Source organism: Eublepharis macularius, chromosome 5 (genome assembly GCF_028583425.1).
Source record: "Eublepharis macularius isolate TG4126 chromosome 5, MPM_Emac_v1.0, whole genome shotgun sequence".
In the NCBI taxonomy this organism is placed as follows: domain Eukaryota; kingdom Metazoa; phylum Chordata; class Lepidosauria; order Squamata; family Eublepharidae; genus Eublepharis; species Eublepharis macularius.
The window spans coordinates 74,432,981-74,451,572 of record NC_072794.1 but is presented as its reverse complement, the minus strand read 5'-3'; the positions used below and the strand labels follow the sequence as shown (position 1 = coordinate 74,451,572).

Below are 18,592 nucleotides of genomic sequence, written 5' to 3'. Positions count from 1 at the left end.
TAAAAGGATAGCATGTCCCACATGCCTAATTGTTGGGGTGGCTGTGATCAGTGCCCAAAATTCAGAGGTTTGGGGGCTCTCTAAACACATATTTTTCAAGGAATTGATGTAGTTGACATATCAGATAAAGTTGCTAGAAGGCGCTACTATAATTCACACTCAGGAAACATTTATAGGACAGGGCATTAAGAAGGTCTAGTTTTCTTTGGGAAAGAAAGTTATTATTTGGAGGAATGGGAAAGCTGCAGCTTTTCTTTCAATTAACAACAGAAAGGTTCCTCTGGGAATAAGAACACTACCCACCAACCCCAAAAGGGAAAACAACCAAAGGTGCAGCAAAAGTATTTACATTCATAAATATATTTAATTATTTATAATTTTTAATTTATCCATTTATATAGAAAGTGCACTGTGCTGAAGTGCTCTAAATAAAAATAAATAAATAACAATAAATATCATACAAATATATATATACACATCAATCAATTATAGACCACCACATAAGATCCAAGAGTCCAAATGGTAAAGAAATTCTACATGAAGAGAACTATAAGTAGTAAATATTATCACAGTCTGTGTTGATTATTCACAATCCTTCTTTCTTTTTGTCTTTTTCGGAGATAGCTGACTGCTCACCCACACTAGGCCACCTGCCCATCGCCACTGCCTCTTCCGGCTCCCATAGCCACAGCTGAGAGGCCACTCGGCCGGCCACCCACCGCAGCTGCCTCCTATAGCTCCCAGCGCCTGGACAGAGAGGCTGCTCGGTGGGCCCAGCAGAGAGGCCACATGGGTGCCTGCCCACCGTTGCCGCCGCTTCCAACTCCCAGCACCAGGACAGAGAGGCTGCTCGGCAGGCCCAGCAGAGAGGCCACGTGGGCGCCCACCTGCTGCTGCCACCTCTTCCAGCTCTCGGCTCCGTGAGGTGCTGGAACTACATTCCACTGCGTTCCAGCAGACAAAAGCCCTGGATGTTACTAATCAGCTCTGCAGTCACAACTTGACAATACTTAAGTTCTGAACCTATGTTCAGCTATTTTCTTATAAAGACGTCTCAGGTTAGCAATTTCCTTACAGGAGGAAATTAAAGCTGTAAAGAGTCAGTATCCAGTTAATTTATGATAAATTAGTTACCATAAAATGTCTTAATCTGAGACAGGTGCTAATTGGCGAGTTTTTTCTTCTTCTCCCACCTAATGGGGAAAGAAGGTTTGACAGGCATGGTCAATGATGTCTTATGAATCCATTGACCAATCAAGGACTGATGGTGATGATGGACTTATCAAGTTGTGGTGGGGGGGCCGCTCACTGGCAATGTCATTACTTTGGTGATGTCACTCTCTGTGTGCATGGGATGCTGCTGATGCCCCCTCCCCACCATTCCCCCCACCAACCAATTGAGGGGTGGCAAGAAACACCCACTGGCAGTGGGGAATTCCCAACCACTAGTGGGGGAATGTTAAGCTTTGCCATCTTAGCATTTGGAAGTTCGTGCAGGGTTGGGGGTGGTGCCTGAGGACAGTGGAATTTGGAGAGAAGAGGGAGCTTAGGGGGAATATAATGTGATAGAGTTCTTCCTCAAGCTGCCCGTCTCTGACTTTTGTGGTCTGGAGAGCAGTTGTAATTCCAGAATTCCAGGCCTTACCTGGAAGTTGGCAATGCTAGTTGGGAAAGTATTGCTTGCTTCTGGAGCCAAGTTAAATGCTCTAGATTGTCTGGTGAAGGCAGGCAGGAGGCGGCTGCAGGAAGCTCGAGTTCATGGCCCAACTGAATCAATCTACCCTATTCACTAGGTACACTATAAATCTTTATTCTATTTAATACCCCACCCTTCCTCTAAAGAGCTCAGGGCAGTGTATATATACTCTGCTCCCGTTTTATCCCCAAAGCTCTTCTCGGCCTTGGTCCGGCATATCTATGGGACCGCCTCCCTTCCTATGTCCCTCCACGACAACTTCGCTCATCTGAACAGGGCGTCCTGGAGGTGCCAGCCGGCACATGGGCGAAATCAACAGCATCCTGTACATGGGCTTTCTCTGTGGTGGCCCCTACCCTGTGGAATGACTTGCCTGAGGAGGTCAAGAGAACCGCCACTCTCCTGGCTTTCCACAAACAATGCAAAACCGAATGATTCAAAAAGGCTTTTTACTTAACTAGGAGGAAGTATTGCAAGGAGGGGGGTCTCAGATGATTTGCTAATGAATTAGGGACAATAGACTTCACCACTATGTTGCTTTATGTATTATCTGTTGCTTTAAATATGTACTCCTATATGCTACCTGTGCTTCATGCTGTCTAATATGTCCTATAATTGATTGTTTTGTTTCAGCAATTCTTCAACTCTGTATTGGATCCTTGCTAATGCTATGTCTTAGTAAACTGTATTTATTTATCCTATGGCATTGTCTATGGAAACGTCCTTGACACTGTATAGAAAAGGCCTTGACACTGTATGGAAATGTCTTTGATACTGATTGTACTAATCTCACACTATGTAATCCGCCTTGAGTCTCAGCAAGGACTATAAATAAATAAATATCCTGTGAAGTAAGTTAGGCTGACAGATTTTGTGGTTTTCTTAAGGTCATACCTTCTCCTCTTCAATAATATTCAATTCACATACTGCCCTTCAGGACAACTTTATGCCCACTCAGAGTGGTTTACAACGTATGCTATTATCCCCACAACAAAACACCCTGTGAGGTGGATGGGGCTGAGAACTCCTAGAAGCTGCGACGGATCCAAGGTCACCCAGCTGGCTTCAAGTGGAGGAGTGGGGAATCAAACCCAGTTCTCCAGATTAGAGTCCCACACTCTTAACCACTACACCAAACTGGCTCAGTAAAGGGACTATTTTATTGAACAACTAAACTAGTAATTTGTCCAGCTTCCAGGCCCCCAAAGCTTTGTCTCTGAAGTGTTTCCTTATCCACTTGGTGGTCCTGCATTTAGTTTACTCTTTTTTCATATAAAGAAAAATGCTTATTTGTAAAATAGTTGTATAACGCAGCATTTATGCATTGGTTGGTATAGAGGAGTCTCTAACCATATTAAGCCTGTGAGTACTTTTTACAATTGAGTGGGCACCACCACAAAATGGCTGCCATGGGGCCAGTCACTATGAGCAGAACCACAAGTGACAAAAGGCACAGATTGGACACTTGTCTGCTTCCCTCAAGTTTTGATGGGAAATGTAGGCATCCTGGTCTCGCAGCTTCGCTCTCTGACTGCTGTCCAATGGACTTTTCAACTGTCACTTGTCCAACATTCCGCCAAGCTGTGTCAAGAGGTTCCAAGCCAACTGCCTTCTATGATGGAGGTAGCTGATTCCAAATTGGTGTTCCCTACAGACACAAAGATAATTCCTCCTGAGCTCTTCTGAAGCACCTCCGGCTTCAGTGAGGAGGAGGAAAATCAGGACTGCCTCTTTGCTATGGGGAAAGATTTGAGAAATTAGGAAGGGGCACCAGCATACACATTGGTGAGTACCATAGTGCCCACTGGCACCACACTAGGGCTCGCTGATATAGCAAATTGAAGTGTGTAAGTGCATTGTTGCAACATATTTCATAAATCTGATTGGATGTCATACATTAACAACTCTGTACTTAGGAGAAATTTAGGAGGATCAACATTATTCTGACACATCCACATGGTAAATAAATATGTTGAAAATTGTACTCTTTAAAAGACTATTTAGTTTAAATTGACTGTGTATGTTAATCAGACCAATGATTGATTTTATGCTGCTGTGTTACCCAGTGAGCAGGTCTCCTTGTGAGTTGGGGGGAATTAGCAACAAGAAGCTTGCAAGAGGGGGGTAACTGGGATCTTTTGCGCCTATGTATATGAGGATACCTTCCTCTAAAGAACCCTTTCAATAAGCAGGCAGACGTTCAATGAAAAAGTTTTTATTTAAAATACTACAGGTCAATTGTATACAAAACACAGCACACACACACACACAGCTAACTAGAAAAACAAGGAGGAAAATTGGAGAGTTGCAGAGTTGGGCTTATAGTTACCAGGTTCAGAAGATAGCGGGTGTCCAAGGGAGAGCAGCTTCTGTGACCAGCACTTCGTGGCAAGAAGAGAGAGGCTCAGACTTGCCTCAGACTGAGGGCGTGTGGAAGGTCCAGAGCACACACACACTTGAGCACATGGCAGGACAGATATACTGTGAAACATGTCCTGAGGCAGAAGTGAGAATCTCCCCTAAAACAATGCCTTAATGGTTGTTCTCAAGGTGGGACAAAGAATTGAAAAGCTGTCCCTGGGGCAAGACGAAGAGCTGGCAAAAGGTGTCCAGGTGGGACAATGAACTAGGAAGGTTTGATTAGGTCTTCCTGAGAGGAACTATATGTGTAAACAGATTATTTGTTGATCCACAATGGCTGGATGGGTGAGGCCATGGTAGGAGCAGGGCTTTTTTTCAGCTGAAGCATGGTGGAATGGCATTCTGGCACCTCTCCTTGCAGCCCAAGACTTCCCTGTGGCCAGCTGAAGCTGGGGAAGCCCCCAACAGGCTTTAAACTTCAGCTGAGAGGAGGGGGATTCCCCCCTCCCACCTGAAGCCTTCCTTCCTTCTTTCCGTGTCTTTCTTTCTCTTCCTTCCCTCCCCATTTCCTTCCTCCCTCTCCTTTTTTTCTATGTATTTCCTTCTTTTCCTTCCTTCCTCCTTTTTCTTTCTTTCCCTTCCTTCCTCCCATGTCTTTCCTTCTTTCTCGGGGGGGCACTGCAGTGCCATTCATGATGTCACTTCCCTCCTGCCAGAAGTTGCCCTAGGTGAGAGTTCCCCCACCCCTTTCCCCAGAAAAAGGCCCTGTTGTAGGAGTGGAGTAGAATTGGCAGGGTGTCTGGATGGATTCATTCAAGCACTTCTGGAGACCTTAATTTTTCTATGGCTATGCACAACTCCAGGGTGTGGGGCTGAGTTAGTCTTACTTCACCTCACATTTCAGTACTTTTCAATCTCCTGCCTAACCAGGCAGTTTGTCTGTGTTTTAAACACATGAAAGGGGCTTATATTACCATATTTGTAAGCCTTCTTAATATCATGAGGGCAAGTGTGACCACTTACAGCTGGTTTTATTTTTGTTGATTCTGTTGTTACTTTTAATCTTTGAATTTTTATTTAAGAGTCCAAAGGAAATAAATGGGTAACTATAGGGTATTTTGGAGGTCATTAATTCCTAGGATCACCCGTAAGTCAAAAGCAACTTGACAGCATACATGTTAGGCCTAGGCCAATTCCCAAACTTGCCTGTGGTCTGAACCTATTCTCAACTCACATTCAGCTCCCACCATTCTTTTGACTGGGATTGAAAGCCTACAATCAGTTGGCGTAAGAAGTGTGTGGGCTCTGTAAGTCTGGTCACGACCAATGCTGATTAATGCTTCCGCTGGCTTTCTCCCGAGAACAGGAGTGCATAACCATGGTGACTGAAAGCCTTTTTCGCCTGCCCTTTGAACAGAGTTCTTTTCCATTCATTGGCAGGGGGCTGCAAGCTAATTCCAACCTTTTGATGCACACTCACATGCATCAACATCCCCTCCCTTACTGAGATGGCGATTAACTCTTTTCCTCCACACAATTTCTGCCTTTCTGTATGAAACTATAAGAAACTCAGACAAGGTAGCAATAGATCTCCCCTCTTTCCAATCAGAGAACAGTAAAATCCTGAGACATCATCAATTAACTATGCCCGTTCTGTATGATGATGGTTGGATTGCTGCCAAGAAAACTAATCTGCATCAGTTCTAGTACTAAGGCCTTTCATATAATTGCATCATAGTTGCGTAGTTGGAAAATGGCCTGAGAATTAATTTTTAAATGAATTTGGTTTGTCAGTAAACTCTGCTTCTGCACCCACTGCTTATTTCCTTGGATTGGGTTGCTAGGTTGCAATCTGGAGACTGGTGCTTTACTTATAAATGTCTAGATGAAACAGCAAGTTCAGCCATGTATCCAGCCACTCCATTCAGCAAAACCTGGAGCATTCCTCCAACTTAAGTAGCTCTTCTAACAAAGGAAGAGCCACTTAAGTTGGAGGAAGACTCCTTATGTTGGAAAGAGGATTCAAACACTGCTGAGCAGAGTGGTGGGATACACGCTGCAGTAGCCACAGCTTCTCCTGTGTACTTTCTGGGTGGTCCTGCCAACCAGTCTCCTTCACTTAGGACAGGACTTTGGGTATAGAAAACAGCAATAGGAAAAGAGAGTGGTCATCAAATAGTATAAAGGAGAAGAATGGGTTGGAGAAACCACAACTGATGAGTCTGGAACTTAAAGAAACTGAGTCAATTATTGGGTCACAAAATAGAAACTCTAGGACAGATCCTGAAAATAATAAAACATGTATATATAGGCAGCCTCAAAACCATGCTCACAACTCAACTCTCCGTAATTTCCTCTGAGCTAAAATGTCTTCTGGCGTGATTGAACTAAATGTGATTGAGACTCAGGTTCAAATCTCTGTTCAGCCACAAAGCTTTACTTACTTCATTTATATCCATTTTTCTCCCCAGTGGCCTACATCATATCACTTTTTTATCCTCATTACATTCCTGTGAGGTAGGTTAGGCTGAGAAAAGGTGACTGGCCAATAACATCTTTAAGTTCAGCCAAGTAATTGGTTACCTTTTGAAACCATTTCAGGATAAGCAAGATCCAACTTTTCGGGTCTCACCAAATGCCAGAGTTCTTTGCTACAGTCCTCTTGATTATGGAACAAAGTGGAACCCAAGCTTCCGTCTTCAGCCTGGGAATTACAGCCCTTATCCAAGGTGATAAGAGCACACAAAATTTTATCAAGCTCCTCTGCAACTAGCCTTCTCTTTGGCTGCTCAGCTCCCAGACATTGACTCTCCCCTACTGGGCTAAACCGACTAGTTCATGGGGATTACATGAGCACAGTTGTGCAGGACAGTGCTGGGTTTTGTCCAGAGGAGTTCTATTCTTAGTTTAAACTTGAAATGCACTGTTAAGCCTTCCTGTGGAACAAATAGAGAAACAAAACAGAACATACTCCCTTCTCTCACACAGCCACAGCCTATTTAGTGAATATAACAAAAGTTCAATCCAAACATTTATTGTGATTTAATTTTAAACCCGATTACTTCCCCTTGCTACCCATGGAGGGCAGCAAATAGCTTCAATATACTTGATAGGCTATACTTTTCTAAATGAAGAAAACTGGAAGAAAGATCCCGCTCCCCCCGCCCCCCGCCCCCCACAGTTGCCAGCAGATTTTATTTTCAATGGGGTTTCTGAGTTTGGGAACAACACTTTCCAGAAGAAACTTCTGACCGATAAAATCCAACTAAGGATCAAAATCAGTCAGTAACAACATGCCAGAGTTGATTGTTGAATGATCATTTATCCAAGACACTTGGCCATACTCAGAAAACAGATGGGAAATTGGAGGGGGGGATGAGTAATACTGTTGTTGCTACTAAGATACAGGAGTAGCTGACTTTACTGCCAAAACATGAAGTCCGAGGGACAACAGGCCAGCCACCAACTATAACTTGTTTTCAAATCAGTTAATTCATTGCAAAAGAACATTGTAGATTTTGATTCTTCTCATTTTTAAAAAATGTGTCACCAGCATATCAGTGACAAGCCACTTCCAAATTCTGGACGACCTTGGCCAGAGACTTAATAAAGGATAAAAGGTATTGAGGATATCTTTCAGATTCTGATGAACAACGAAAGGGGCTTTTCATACTGATTATTTACATACTCCATTTATGCTTTGCTTTTATACCGTTCTGCTCTCCTCCATTTTATCCTCACTAGGGTTGCCAGATCCCAGGTGAGTGGTGGCAGCTGGGAGGGGGGATTTCCCGCCCCCACCAGGGTACTGGCAACCCTACTCACAACACTGTGAGGTAGGTTTGGCTGAGAATGTGTTTGGCCCAAGACCTTGGCAAAGCAGGGGCTTGAAGCTGGTTCTTCCAGATTCTAATTCAACACAACACCAGCCAATACACCACACCGGCTCTCTAGATTTCTCCTTTGCTGTGCTTTATTGATATTTGGTGTTTTATCATTATTCATTTTGACAGAAAGATCTGTTTCATAAAACTGGCTGATAATAGCATCCTTCAAGTATGAGGTCCAGGACAAACCCCCCGCTCTACCCCTCAGCACCCCCATTCTCCATCTCACACACCTAACTCTAACCATCTTTTAAATTAACCACATTACACAGTAGACTGGAAATTCATTGGATGCAGAAGACAGTTGTATTTGCATTTTAATAATGCCTGGCTTTATAAGCTCCTCGAAAAGTAGACACTTCCCACTTAATTATAAAGAACTTGAAAGCCAGTTGTCACTTTAATTGGCACTGCTCTTGTGTCTCAGCAGCTTCATTAAAGAAATTTAGCAGGTGTCCATGCCAGGGCAAACTCTGCCTCCTTTACATCTATATACCATGTTGTCATGCAACAGCAGAGCCTATCAAAAACAAAAAGTGGCAATGCTACTTGACCACCTCTCTAGAGGACCCAAACATTCTTAAATGCCTGGAAGAAAAGTCTTTGCAGGCTACAGATTTTCATGATATCTGAAGGACTCTCTCCCTCCATACAATCCCATGCACTAACTACAGTCTGATGGCTGCCACCCTCTAGGTGACCCCCCCCCCAAGGTATCCCATTTAGAATTGACTAGAGCCTGTAGTGGCTTCTAACTTCAGGAATGAGTTCCCTAAGGAAATGAGGAAAGACTTTTTAGAAAGTCACATAAGAGCGTTTTTTGTTTATGAAGGCCTTTAATGGGGTTTATGCTGTAAGCATTGCCTTGCAGAGGAATGGGGATGTAAATGAGGTTTTACTGCATTTTTGGGTTTTGATTTTTGGAATTGTAAGAGAAAGGCAGGGCATAAATATTATACTGAAAAGGATACCACAATACCCCTTAAGGACCAGTCACTCTGGCAAGCCAGAGGAGGTGGCAGGTGGGTTATTAACTGCAGCTGGTCAACCTTTTCTAAAGCACTCTCCGTAGGTCATCTGGGACAGCTGTAAACTATATCTGAAAGTGAATCCACTGGCCAAGGCACCAGTAATGCATAATCTCTGCAGGTGACCAAGAGCAACAGCACAGCAGGAACAAAACATTTAATCAGAATTGTCAATTCTATACAATCCAGCAGCAAGATTAGCAATTCCCGCATGAATTTTAATGAGTCAGAGCTCACTTCTTCAGATGCTGACTCACAGAACCTCACGCTGGAATAAATGTCTTTAAGGTGCTACTGGCCTTCTGTTTTTGTTTGCTACAACAGACTAACACAGCTACTGCTTTGGAATCTTACAGAGGCCATGCAAAAAAGGAAAATGTGCTTTAAGAATGAGCGCTACACATGACATGAATTAAGACAGTGCTCTGTGAGAACTTCCAACTGATGCTTCAGTGGCAGCATAGATTATAGCACATTACAAAAGAAGGAATGAGAGTCATTGTATTTTAACCAAAGAAAAGGAATAAAAGCTCCTTAGCAAGCAGAACTTGGAAGAAACAGCCCTCAGCACTCTCAAGATGGATGCCCAACAGCATGGCATCCATCTTGAGACTATGCTTTCAACCCAGTTTTCACTTTTCCCTTACTACTGTAGCAAAAGCAGCACCAGCATGGAAAATGGAGAAGCTGCCCCTTTAATTATATCAATCCAAATACTTTTTAAAAAATAGCTCCTGGGTTGGATTGTTTGTATAAGTCACCTGACAGAATTTACACACCTAACTTCTTGTTGCTCAAAGAAGATCATTGTTAATTTCATGGCCAAAAGCCTCTAATAATGTACAACACGGGACGTTTGTGCCACAAGGACTTTGGTTAGAGTAAGCAAATCTGTCACTGCTAAATAATACCTACCCAGAAAACCCCAAGTTCTCCCAAGCACAATGGCACAAAGCATAGGTAATGCATAATATTTAACAATGTGTTGAAATCTTCTTGCTCTCTAGCACTGGGAAAAGGAGCCTAGGCATATAATATTTAACAGGTGGGCAGAATCTTTATTAAGACGTGTGTGTGAGTCTTTCTTCTGAATGTGTATCATTCTTTTGCCTAAAGTAGGTTTACAGTGGTTAAACTGTGGCGACAATAGCCCAAGAGAATTCTTTGGATTGCCATCAGGGGTCAGTGTTCTCCAGCACATTCACTTTAAATAGATTAAGAAAACAGGTTGAACTACAGCTACATGCTTTCCTGCAAAGGAGAAAAGGCAACAATATTGTACATTTTATTCATAGTACAAAAAAATGACAGTATTCCTAAGACTACTTGTAGCATTAAAAACATGGCCTGAACCCCACCTCCCCACTCTCTATTCCAATTCCATGGATTATGCATTATACAAGCATACTTAGTGAGAGCATATAAAAAAGATATCTACACCATAAAGAATTATTAGTGCTCAAGGCACACATACACACAGGCAAATGAGATTCAGCTTTCAAGCAGAAAAGCCTTTTTGTACCAAAACTTTACAAAAGGCAGTGAGTATTACACTAGACTATAAAAAGTCACGATGAGTTTACCAAAGTACATAAATATTTAACAGACCTGGCTACATGCAATATAAATAAAGAACAAAAATGGTTCTAAATGTAGGCATGGGGAATACAGAACAAAACCTTGAATTAGGAAACAGAGTATTGATCTGTTTCTCAACATTTTCTATAGCAGAGAGAGCAGCAGATATGTTAATCTGAGAGTGACCTAAAGGTCAGACCCAGGAAATGGGCACCTGTCATTTCACTAAGCCACTCCTCCTCTTCTTTTTGCCCTGGGATTAACGCCCAAAGCAAAACTAGGAGTATAATTGTGGGGGGGGGGGTCAAAACTGATGCCATTCCCTTCTCCCTAAGACACATTATTATCAAGAAGCATATCCCAGTGATCTTGCCACCATTCTGTGAAAGTACACAAGTACTTTAAGGATGATTTCAGACATGCACCCTCACAGGAAAATACTGCTATCATTCCATCTGTTATTATCCATTTGTGCTTGACGAGCTGCGCTTTACTGGTTACTCCTGGGCCTCCTTGCGAGCCAATTTGTAAACCTCTGTTGGTCCATCTACGTGGGTGATAGTTGTTGTAAGCTGAAGTTCTTCTCCACTGCTTACACCCAGGTCACCTGGGAATTAAAGCCATGTTTCCGATAAATACACACCCTTGGAGAACTGACCTACACCCACACACATATAAAAAGGAAATAGGTGCAGGGCAAGGGTATTCTTTATCTGCATTGCTTTTTGCCATAGGTACTGAACCTAGAGCAGAAATGCGGAGACAAAATCAAAGTATCAAGAGGGTAAAAATAAAGTTTTTTTAACAGTAATGTACTGCTTTGACATGCCCTGCCCTGGATAGCCCAGGCAAGACTGATCTTGTAAGCTAAGCAGGATCAACCTTGGTCAGTAACTGGATGAGAGACCTCCAATGAAAACCAGGGTTGTTGAGGCAGGCAAAGATAAACTACCTCTGTTAGTGTCTTGCCATGAAAACCCCATCAAGGGGTCACCATAAGTCAGCTATGATTTGAAGGTTCTCTCTACCACCACCGCTCTGACCTGACAAATCATCATATTGTTAAGTCAACAAAAGGGGAAAAAATTATTGGCATTAAATTTGAATATGCAGATGAAGGATGAATTCTCATAAGAGTCTGAATTTACTTGGTCTACCTCTCCTGCTCATAGTTTAGGAATTTGGCTATCTTCCAACCCTGCTAATGTACAACAACAACAACAACAAAGCCTTTATTGGCATATCTTAGGTTATCAATACAGTACACAAATATAAAGGTAACAAGGGTAATTTGAGTATAAACAGTTAGACGATTTTCAATCGATCCTTGATTACCAGACTTAAAAATAAGGCTACCTTTTCAGTTATTTAGGATGATGAATCATTCAGAAGATGGTACACCATTAAGGCCTCCAAATGACCCAGCATATTAAGTAAAATTGGGTCTAAGAGATTAGAGCGAATATCAGCATACTGGGAACAATGAAGTAAAATATGAGGAACCGACTCAACTGAATTTGAATTACAAGCACAAAGTCTTGCAGAATATGTGATCTTATTATATCTGCCATAGGTGACTGCAGAAGGGATAGCATTGCACCTGGCAAGTGCAAACGCTCTGCGCAATTGTGGGGTATAAGAGGCAGATACCCTGCAAATATATTTGAGAATAACTATGTAAGAGTTTGTGCCCAGATTAGAAAGTATCTGACTACATTATCTTTATTACAAACATTCAGGTTCAGAAAAACAGAATCTGTAAAAATGATTATTTTACCTTCTTATCTTTTTGAAAATTGGCAAAAATAACTAAGTTTATTTAGGCAAGTAAGAAAAGAAGAATTGCCTTGTCTATTCTGGAAAAAAGAAGGTATACAATGTCAAAATATTGGTATAATGAAATATCAGTTAAAACTAAAAACTTGGCATCGATAGTTCCACAGAGAAAAAAAAGTGCCATTTTTTTTTAGAGCAAGTGAATGCAAATATCCTCTTGCTATACTTACCATGGTATATCTCAAGTATGAGAAAGAATCATAAATGTATCAAAATTCTTTAATTTAAGATGCTTTCAAGGCATGAAATAAAGGTGATATAGAGGTATGAGATAAAGTAAGCAGTCCTGTGTTCAACATTGAGTTCTTTTATTTGTTTGTAATAAGGAGTTCCAGTTTTCTATACCTTGCTCCAATTAGTTAAATGGCAATTGTCCTGGGCTTATGGATGTAATGTCTGGTAGTCAATGTAGTTCATATAAGAACTTAGGAAGGAATATTAAGAGTTTATTGGTTACATTTTCAGGTTTGGTATTTCAGAAACGTGAGACCAGTGTCACATATTTGTACAGTATTAACTTTGAAAATTTAATTTTCTATAGGAAAGAAACTAAAGGTCTGGTATCTATTATTTGTGTCTTTTATAAATGATTCCTACATATTAGCCAATTTTTCTTAAACTGGAAGAATATACTTAAATCTTCAATTTCTAAAGATAAATAGCAAGGCTATTTTTCTGATGGAGTTAGCTTCAACCATATGTGTTACCATGAAAGGAAAATTTTATAAAGTGTTAGCTCCACAAACTGATTAAGATTACAGACACACAAAAATGTGTGTGTTGGAAATGGGGAGCCTTAGATGCTAATTATAGGCACATGTACCTGTCATGTGAACTTGTATAAAAATTTTCTTGCAAAAATTTGTGATAAATATATTCTGACTGATTGAACTGGATTTTCCAGAAGACCTAAAAGTAGGCCTGGTTTGTCTAACCAGATTCTATTCCTTCAAAGTACAGAGCAATGATTTTAAATATGTTCACAGTTGCTAAGATTATCATAGCCAAGAGCCGGTAGAGCTTAAGATACTGAAATACAAAAAACAAGGTTGCACTTACCTGTAACTATTGCTCATCGAGTGTTCTTCTGTGCAGGCACACACGGGAAGTGCGCATGAGCAGGCCAGCTGTGGATATTCTGAAGCTCCTAAAGGCATGAGAAACTTGCCGAGCCTTTTCATGCACTTTTCCCCAGGCGTGGTGAGCAGCTCTCTCCCGCAGTTCTCTAAGCGGACGGTGTAGAAGGAAAATTAACAATAATAAAGAGAAACAGCAGGGAAAGAGAGAGGGATGTGTGCCTGCACAGAAGAACGCTTGATAAACAAAAGTTATAGGTAAGTGCAACACTGTTTTCATCGTCGTATCTTCTGTGCAGTCCCACATGGGATATTAGCAAGCTAATTTACCCAGGAGGCAAGTGAGTATCTCTTCAGTGGAAAAGACTCTTCAGGACTGCCTTGTTGACAGCTGCGTCCCTTCTGGAGTCTACATCAATGGCATAATGCTTGATGAATGGGGGTGGCAAAGACCAGGTGACTGCAACTTTTTGTCCACAATAAAGTAGTGGGAAAATATCCCATTGGTGGACTGGAAATGCCCAGTCTAAATTCCAATTCCAAAAAAAGGGTATGCTAAGGAGTGCAGCCACGTAGCACAGAGTGGTAAGCTGCAGTACTGCAGACCAAGCTCTGCTCACGACCTGAGTTCAATCCTGGTGGAAGCTGGGTTCAGGTAGCCAGCTCAAGGTTGACTTGGCCTTCCATCCTTCTGAGGTCGGGTAACATGAGTACCCAGATTCTTGGGGGCAAAGTGTAGATGACTGGGGAAGGCAATGACAAACCACCCCGTAACAAAAGTCTGCCAAGAAAACATTGTGATGCGACGTCCCCCCATGGGTCAGTAATGACTTGGTGCTTGCACCTTTTTAAGGAGTGCAGTAACTATCGGACAATCACGTTAATTTCCCATACAAGCAAAGCGATGCTCAAAATTCTACAGCAAAGACTTACCATATATGGAATGAGAAATGCCAATGTTCAAGCTGGATTCAGAAAAGGAAGAGGCACTAGAGATCACACTGCAAATTTACGATGGCTAATGGAACATACCAGGGAATTTCAGAAGAAAATCAACCTGTGTTTTATAGATTACAGCAAAGCTTTGGACTTGTGGATCATGAAAAGCTATGGAGAGTGTTAAAAGAAATGGGAGTGCCACAACATCTGATTGTTTTGATGCGCAACCTGTACTCTGGACAAGAGGCTATTGTCAGGACAGAAAGGAGAATAGTTTCCAATTGGCAAGGGTGTCAGACAAGGATGCATATTATCTCCCTACCTGTTCAACCCCTATGCAGAGTATATCACAAGGAAAGCTGGATTAGATCTAGAAGAAGGTGGAGTGAAAACTGGTGGAAAGAACATTAACAATTTGAGATATGCAGATGACACCACATTACTAGCAGAAAACACTGAAGACTTGAAATGACAACTGATGGTTCAAGGAGAAAGCGCCAAAGCACGATTACAGCTGAACATCAAGAAGACAAAAGTAATCACTAAGGAATTACATAATTTTAAAGTTGACAATGAGGAAATTGTTCAAGATTTTCTATTGGCTTAATCATCAACCAGAAGGGAGACTGCAATGAAGAAAGACTGAGAAGAAGATTGAGACTTGGAAGAGCAGCTGTGAGGGAGCTAGATAAAATCCTTAAAGATAAAGATGTCTCTCTGTGAATCAAGATCAAGATAATCCAAACTATGGTATTCCCCACTGCCATATATGGATATGAAAGTAGGACAGTGAAGAAAGCTGACTGGAAGAAAATGTATTCATTTGAAATGTGGTGCTGGAGGAGAGTTTTGTGGATACCATGGACAGCCAAAAAGACAAATAAGTGGGTACTAGATCAAACCAAGCTTGAATTCTCCTTAGAAGCTAAAATGACAAGACTAAGACTATTGTACTTTGGTCACATCATGAAAAGACAAGATTCCTTGGAAAAGTCAGTAATGACAGGAAAAGTGGAAGGCAGTAAGAAAAGAGGAAGACCTAAAACAAGATGGCTTGACTCAATAAAAGAAGCCACATCCTCCAGTTTGCAGGATCTGAGCAAGTCTGTTAATGATAGGATGATGAGGTGACTTGATGGCACATAACACACACAACACAGCTGGATGTAACTGGTTCTATGGTCTGTTTCAGTAGCAATAACTGCACTTCCTCTAAAAATAAGGTGGGGTGGAGGTTTGAGCAGAGAGGGAATGTTGCATGGAGTTACCTTAAAATCCAGGCAGCAACCTTGTTCGATTATGGACAACACACAAGCCTCCAGGGTGATTGACTCCCAGGCCTGTGGAGGAAATGAGTTATTGACAGTCATGGCACAAGACGGCTTAGCATCAAAAGCCCTGTTTGTTAAACCCAGACTGATCCTTTGGTAATGGAGAATAGGGGTGTGCAATTCGGGTTTCAGATTTGGATAAAGTACCCGAATCATACCCGATTTGCAATGATTCAGAAACCACGAATCAAAGCCTCCTGAAGCGATTCATATTGCTTCAAGAAGCTTCAGGTCAAGGGGTTTAAACGCCCCTTTCCCTGCTGCTGTGATGTTGCACGGAAAGGGGCATTTAAACCCGCAGATCAGCTGTTTAGCAGGGAGATCCCCACCAAGCAGCTGATCTGGGCCTTCCCCACTGCCCTGCTGGCCGCTGCGGAAGCGGCGAGGGCCCCGCTGGAGCTGGCTCCGGGCTTCTCCACTGCCCGCTTAGGCAGCAGAGGAGGTGGCGCGGGCCCCGCAGGAGCCGGTTCAGGGCTTCCTGCCAACCAGCTGACCTCTGCGGCAGTGGAGGTGGTGGTGCAGGCCCCAAAGGAGCCAGCTCCGGGCTTTCCTGCCTTCCAGCTGGCTGCTAAGGCAGGAGAAGAGGCAGTGTGTGCCCCGCAGGAGCTGGCTCCGGGCTTCCCTGCCACCCAGCTGATCAGCCTCCCTTTTCCCTGCTGGCCAGATAAGTGGGGTGGTGGGTTTGGCCCAGGGGGGCTGGGGGATTTGCTCCCCCTCACTTCAATATACACCTAATCTTTACAGAGCATACCAAAGCGAGCTAAATACCAGAATCCCGAAGCAGCTTGCCACTTTGGGATTCTGGTAATTCTGGATTTTTTTCCTGCTTCAGGTAAACTCCAAGCAGGAAACCTAATTTTTTGGGGGGTGCATACCCCTAATCTTTTGACTTAGCTCAGAAATACCTCCTCTGAGGTTGAACAGAGGCCAAAGAAGAAGGCCACTTAGAGCCTCTGGGCAGCATATGCATCAGTTGTATTTAGCATTATAAGGCACATATGGCCTTGGAGGAAATCTTTGTCTAGAGGGGGATAATACCCAAAGACTGAGGTGTCATCTTATCTTTTGAGTGCGTCATCCATAGTGGACAAAAATAGGTCTGTCCTCTCAAAAGGAAGGTCTTCTACCCTCATCCTATGGTGAAGAGCTAACGTGGTGGTTCTGAGCTACGCCTGTCTATGAATTACAATCGCAAAGGCCATAGCCCTGGAAGAGCAGTCCCTAATATGGCTGGCTGTAATAATTTGTTGTTTGGAGAGCCTTAAAGCTTCTCCTTGCAGAATTTTTGCCAGTCTTTGTTTATCAGCTGGGATTAAGCTCAAGTATGGGCTGATTTTTTCCCATAAGAAAAGCTGATATTGGGCTATAATTCCCTCATAATTGCCAATTCTAAAGTTTAAGACTGTGGTAGCATAAACCTTTCTGTCCAGTATACTGAGCTTCCTGCCCTCTTCATCCATTGGAGCCGAACAGCTTGTGCTTTTTTGGAGGATTTGGTGGAAAGATGAGTAAACAAAAAACCTGATCCTTCCTGTTTCATCTTATACATATCATCCAGCTTCTTAGACATTGCTGGAGTCAAGGCCAACTTGGACCATACATTTTTCGTACATCAAGCATGCCTTGCATTATTGGGAATGCCACCAGTACAGCCACTTCTGAGTGGAGGACCTTGAAGGATGAATCTGAAGAGGTCGGAGCAGAGCAGCTCACCTCAATCTCCAAGGGTATCTTGCCATCTTGACTAACTGTTTGGTATAGAAGCAGAAATCCTCACTTGGGGACAGAGCAGAGTCCTCCATTAGAAATTGGTGGAGAAGGCTCTGAAGCAATATCCGAACCAACATCAGAGTCACCATCCAAGTGTGTAGTGGGGTTCAGGGCTGGTTTTGGAACATTGTTGTCATCAGGAACTGTGACTGGAACCAATGTAGCTCTGGCCTTCCTACTTCTTGGTCCCGAAAGAACGGGGACATGAACATCCTTGTTTCAGAAGTACTGAGTAGGTGGGTGCAGGCCCGGTGACTCTTCAAACCCATAAGCATAGTAATAGTACAGGGAACTATATAAGAGAGTGATGGAACCGATGGCATCTATGGTGTAGAACCAGTTCCAAACAACTGTTATTCTCAGATGGATCCAAAGAAGTCTTCTGTCTTTCCACAGGCCTCATAGGGGAAGGCGGCAATGGGGAAATGGCTGTCGAAAATTCTACAGTCTCTGGTATCTTGTCCTCTGAGAGGGATGGTGCTGAAGCAGAACGCCATATGGCATTTGCAGAAAGAGTTCTCAGAATCCTAGGTGGACTAGATGTAGTTAGAGCTGAAGAGGTGGACTTTTTACTCTTCTGTGACTTCAAAGTCAATCATTTGTCAGCATGCTTCACTTTGTGTTTAGTATCGTTTGAAGGCGGCTCTGACTGACACTGGGGTGGAACTATCGAGGGAGTGACTGGAACCAACTGGTCCTTTTCAGCAGGTACTGAACATGCTGACAGAACCGAGGTGACCCGATCTGGGTGTTGCAGTCCTTTATCTGTAGCATTAATATTCTTGGAGTCTGTAGTGCCCTTCAGGGCTGACTCCCACAGAGCTGCTTTCAATTGTGACACCTTTTCATGGCACACCTGGGGCATAAACTGTTTACAGACCACACACTACAAGGTGTCATGGCCCTCACCCAGACATAGCAGGCATTTGTTGTGCCCATCCAAATGGGCTATCTTGGTTCCACAACGTGGACACTTCTTGAAAAGAGCCTTCGAAGCCATGGAGTTGAATGCCTGAAATCACATCTCCTGCTGGAATCGAGGACCAAAGTGAAGAACACATCCTCCTTTAGCAATGGCTAAAGAAGAACA

At 42.8% G+C, this 18,592-nt stretch overlaps 1 protein-coding gene across 2 annotated transcripts in view; it reads right to left on the bottom strand.

Moving 5' to 3' along the window:
* Positions 1–3,895: 3,895 nt before the first annotated feature.
* Positions 3,896–18,592, bottom strand: part of WLS (Wnt ligand secretion mediator) — a 59,261-nt gene continuing 44,564 nt past the window's right edge. Inside the window, exon 12 of one of the 2 annotated variants that reach the window (XM_054979631.1) lies at positions 3,896–11,157. In XM_054979631.1, the coding sequence (XP_054835606.1) occupies positions 11,048–11,157 (110 nt within the window). In that variant the 3' untranslated portion in view covers positions 3,896–11,047. The remainder of the gene's footprint in view (positions 11,158–18,592) is intronic. The other variant, XM_054979632.1, reaches the window with a different exon arrangement.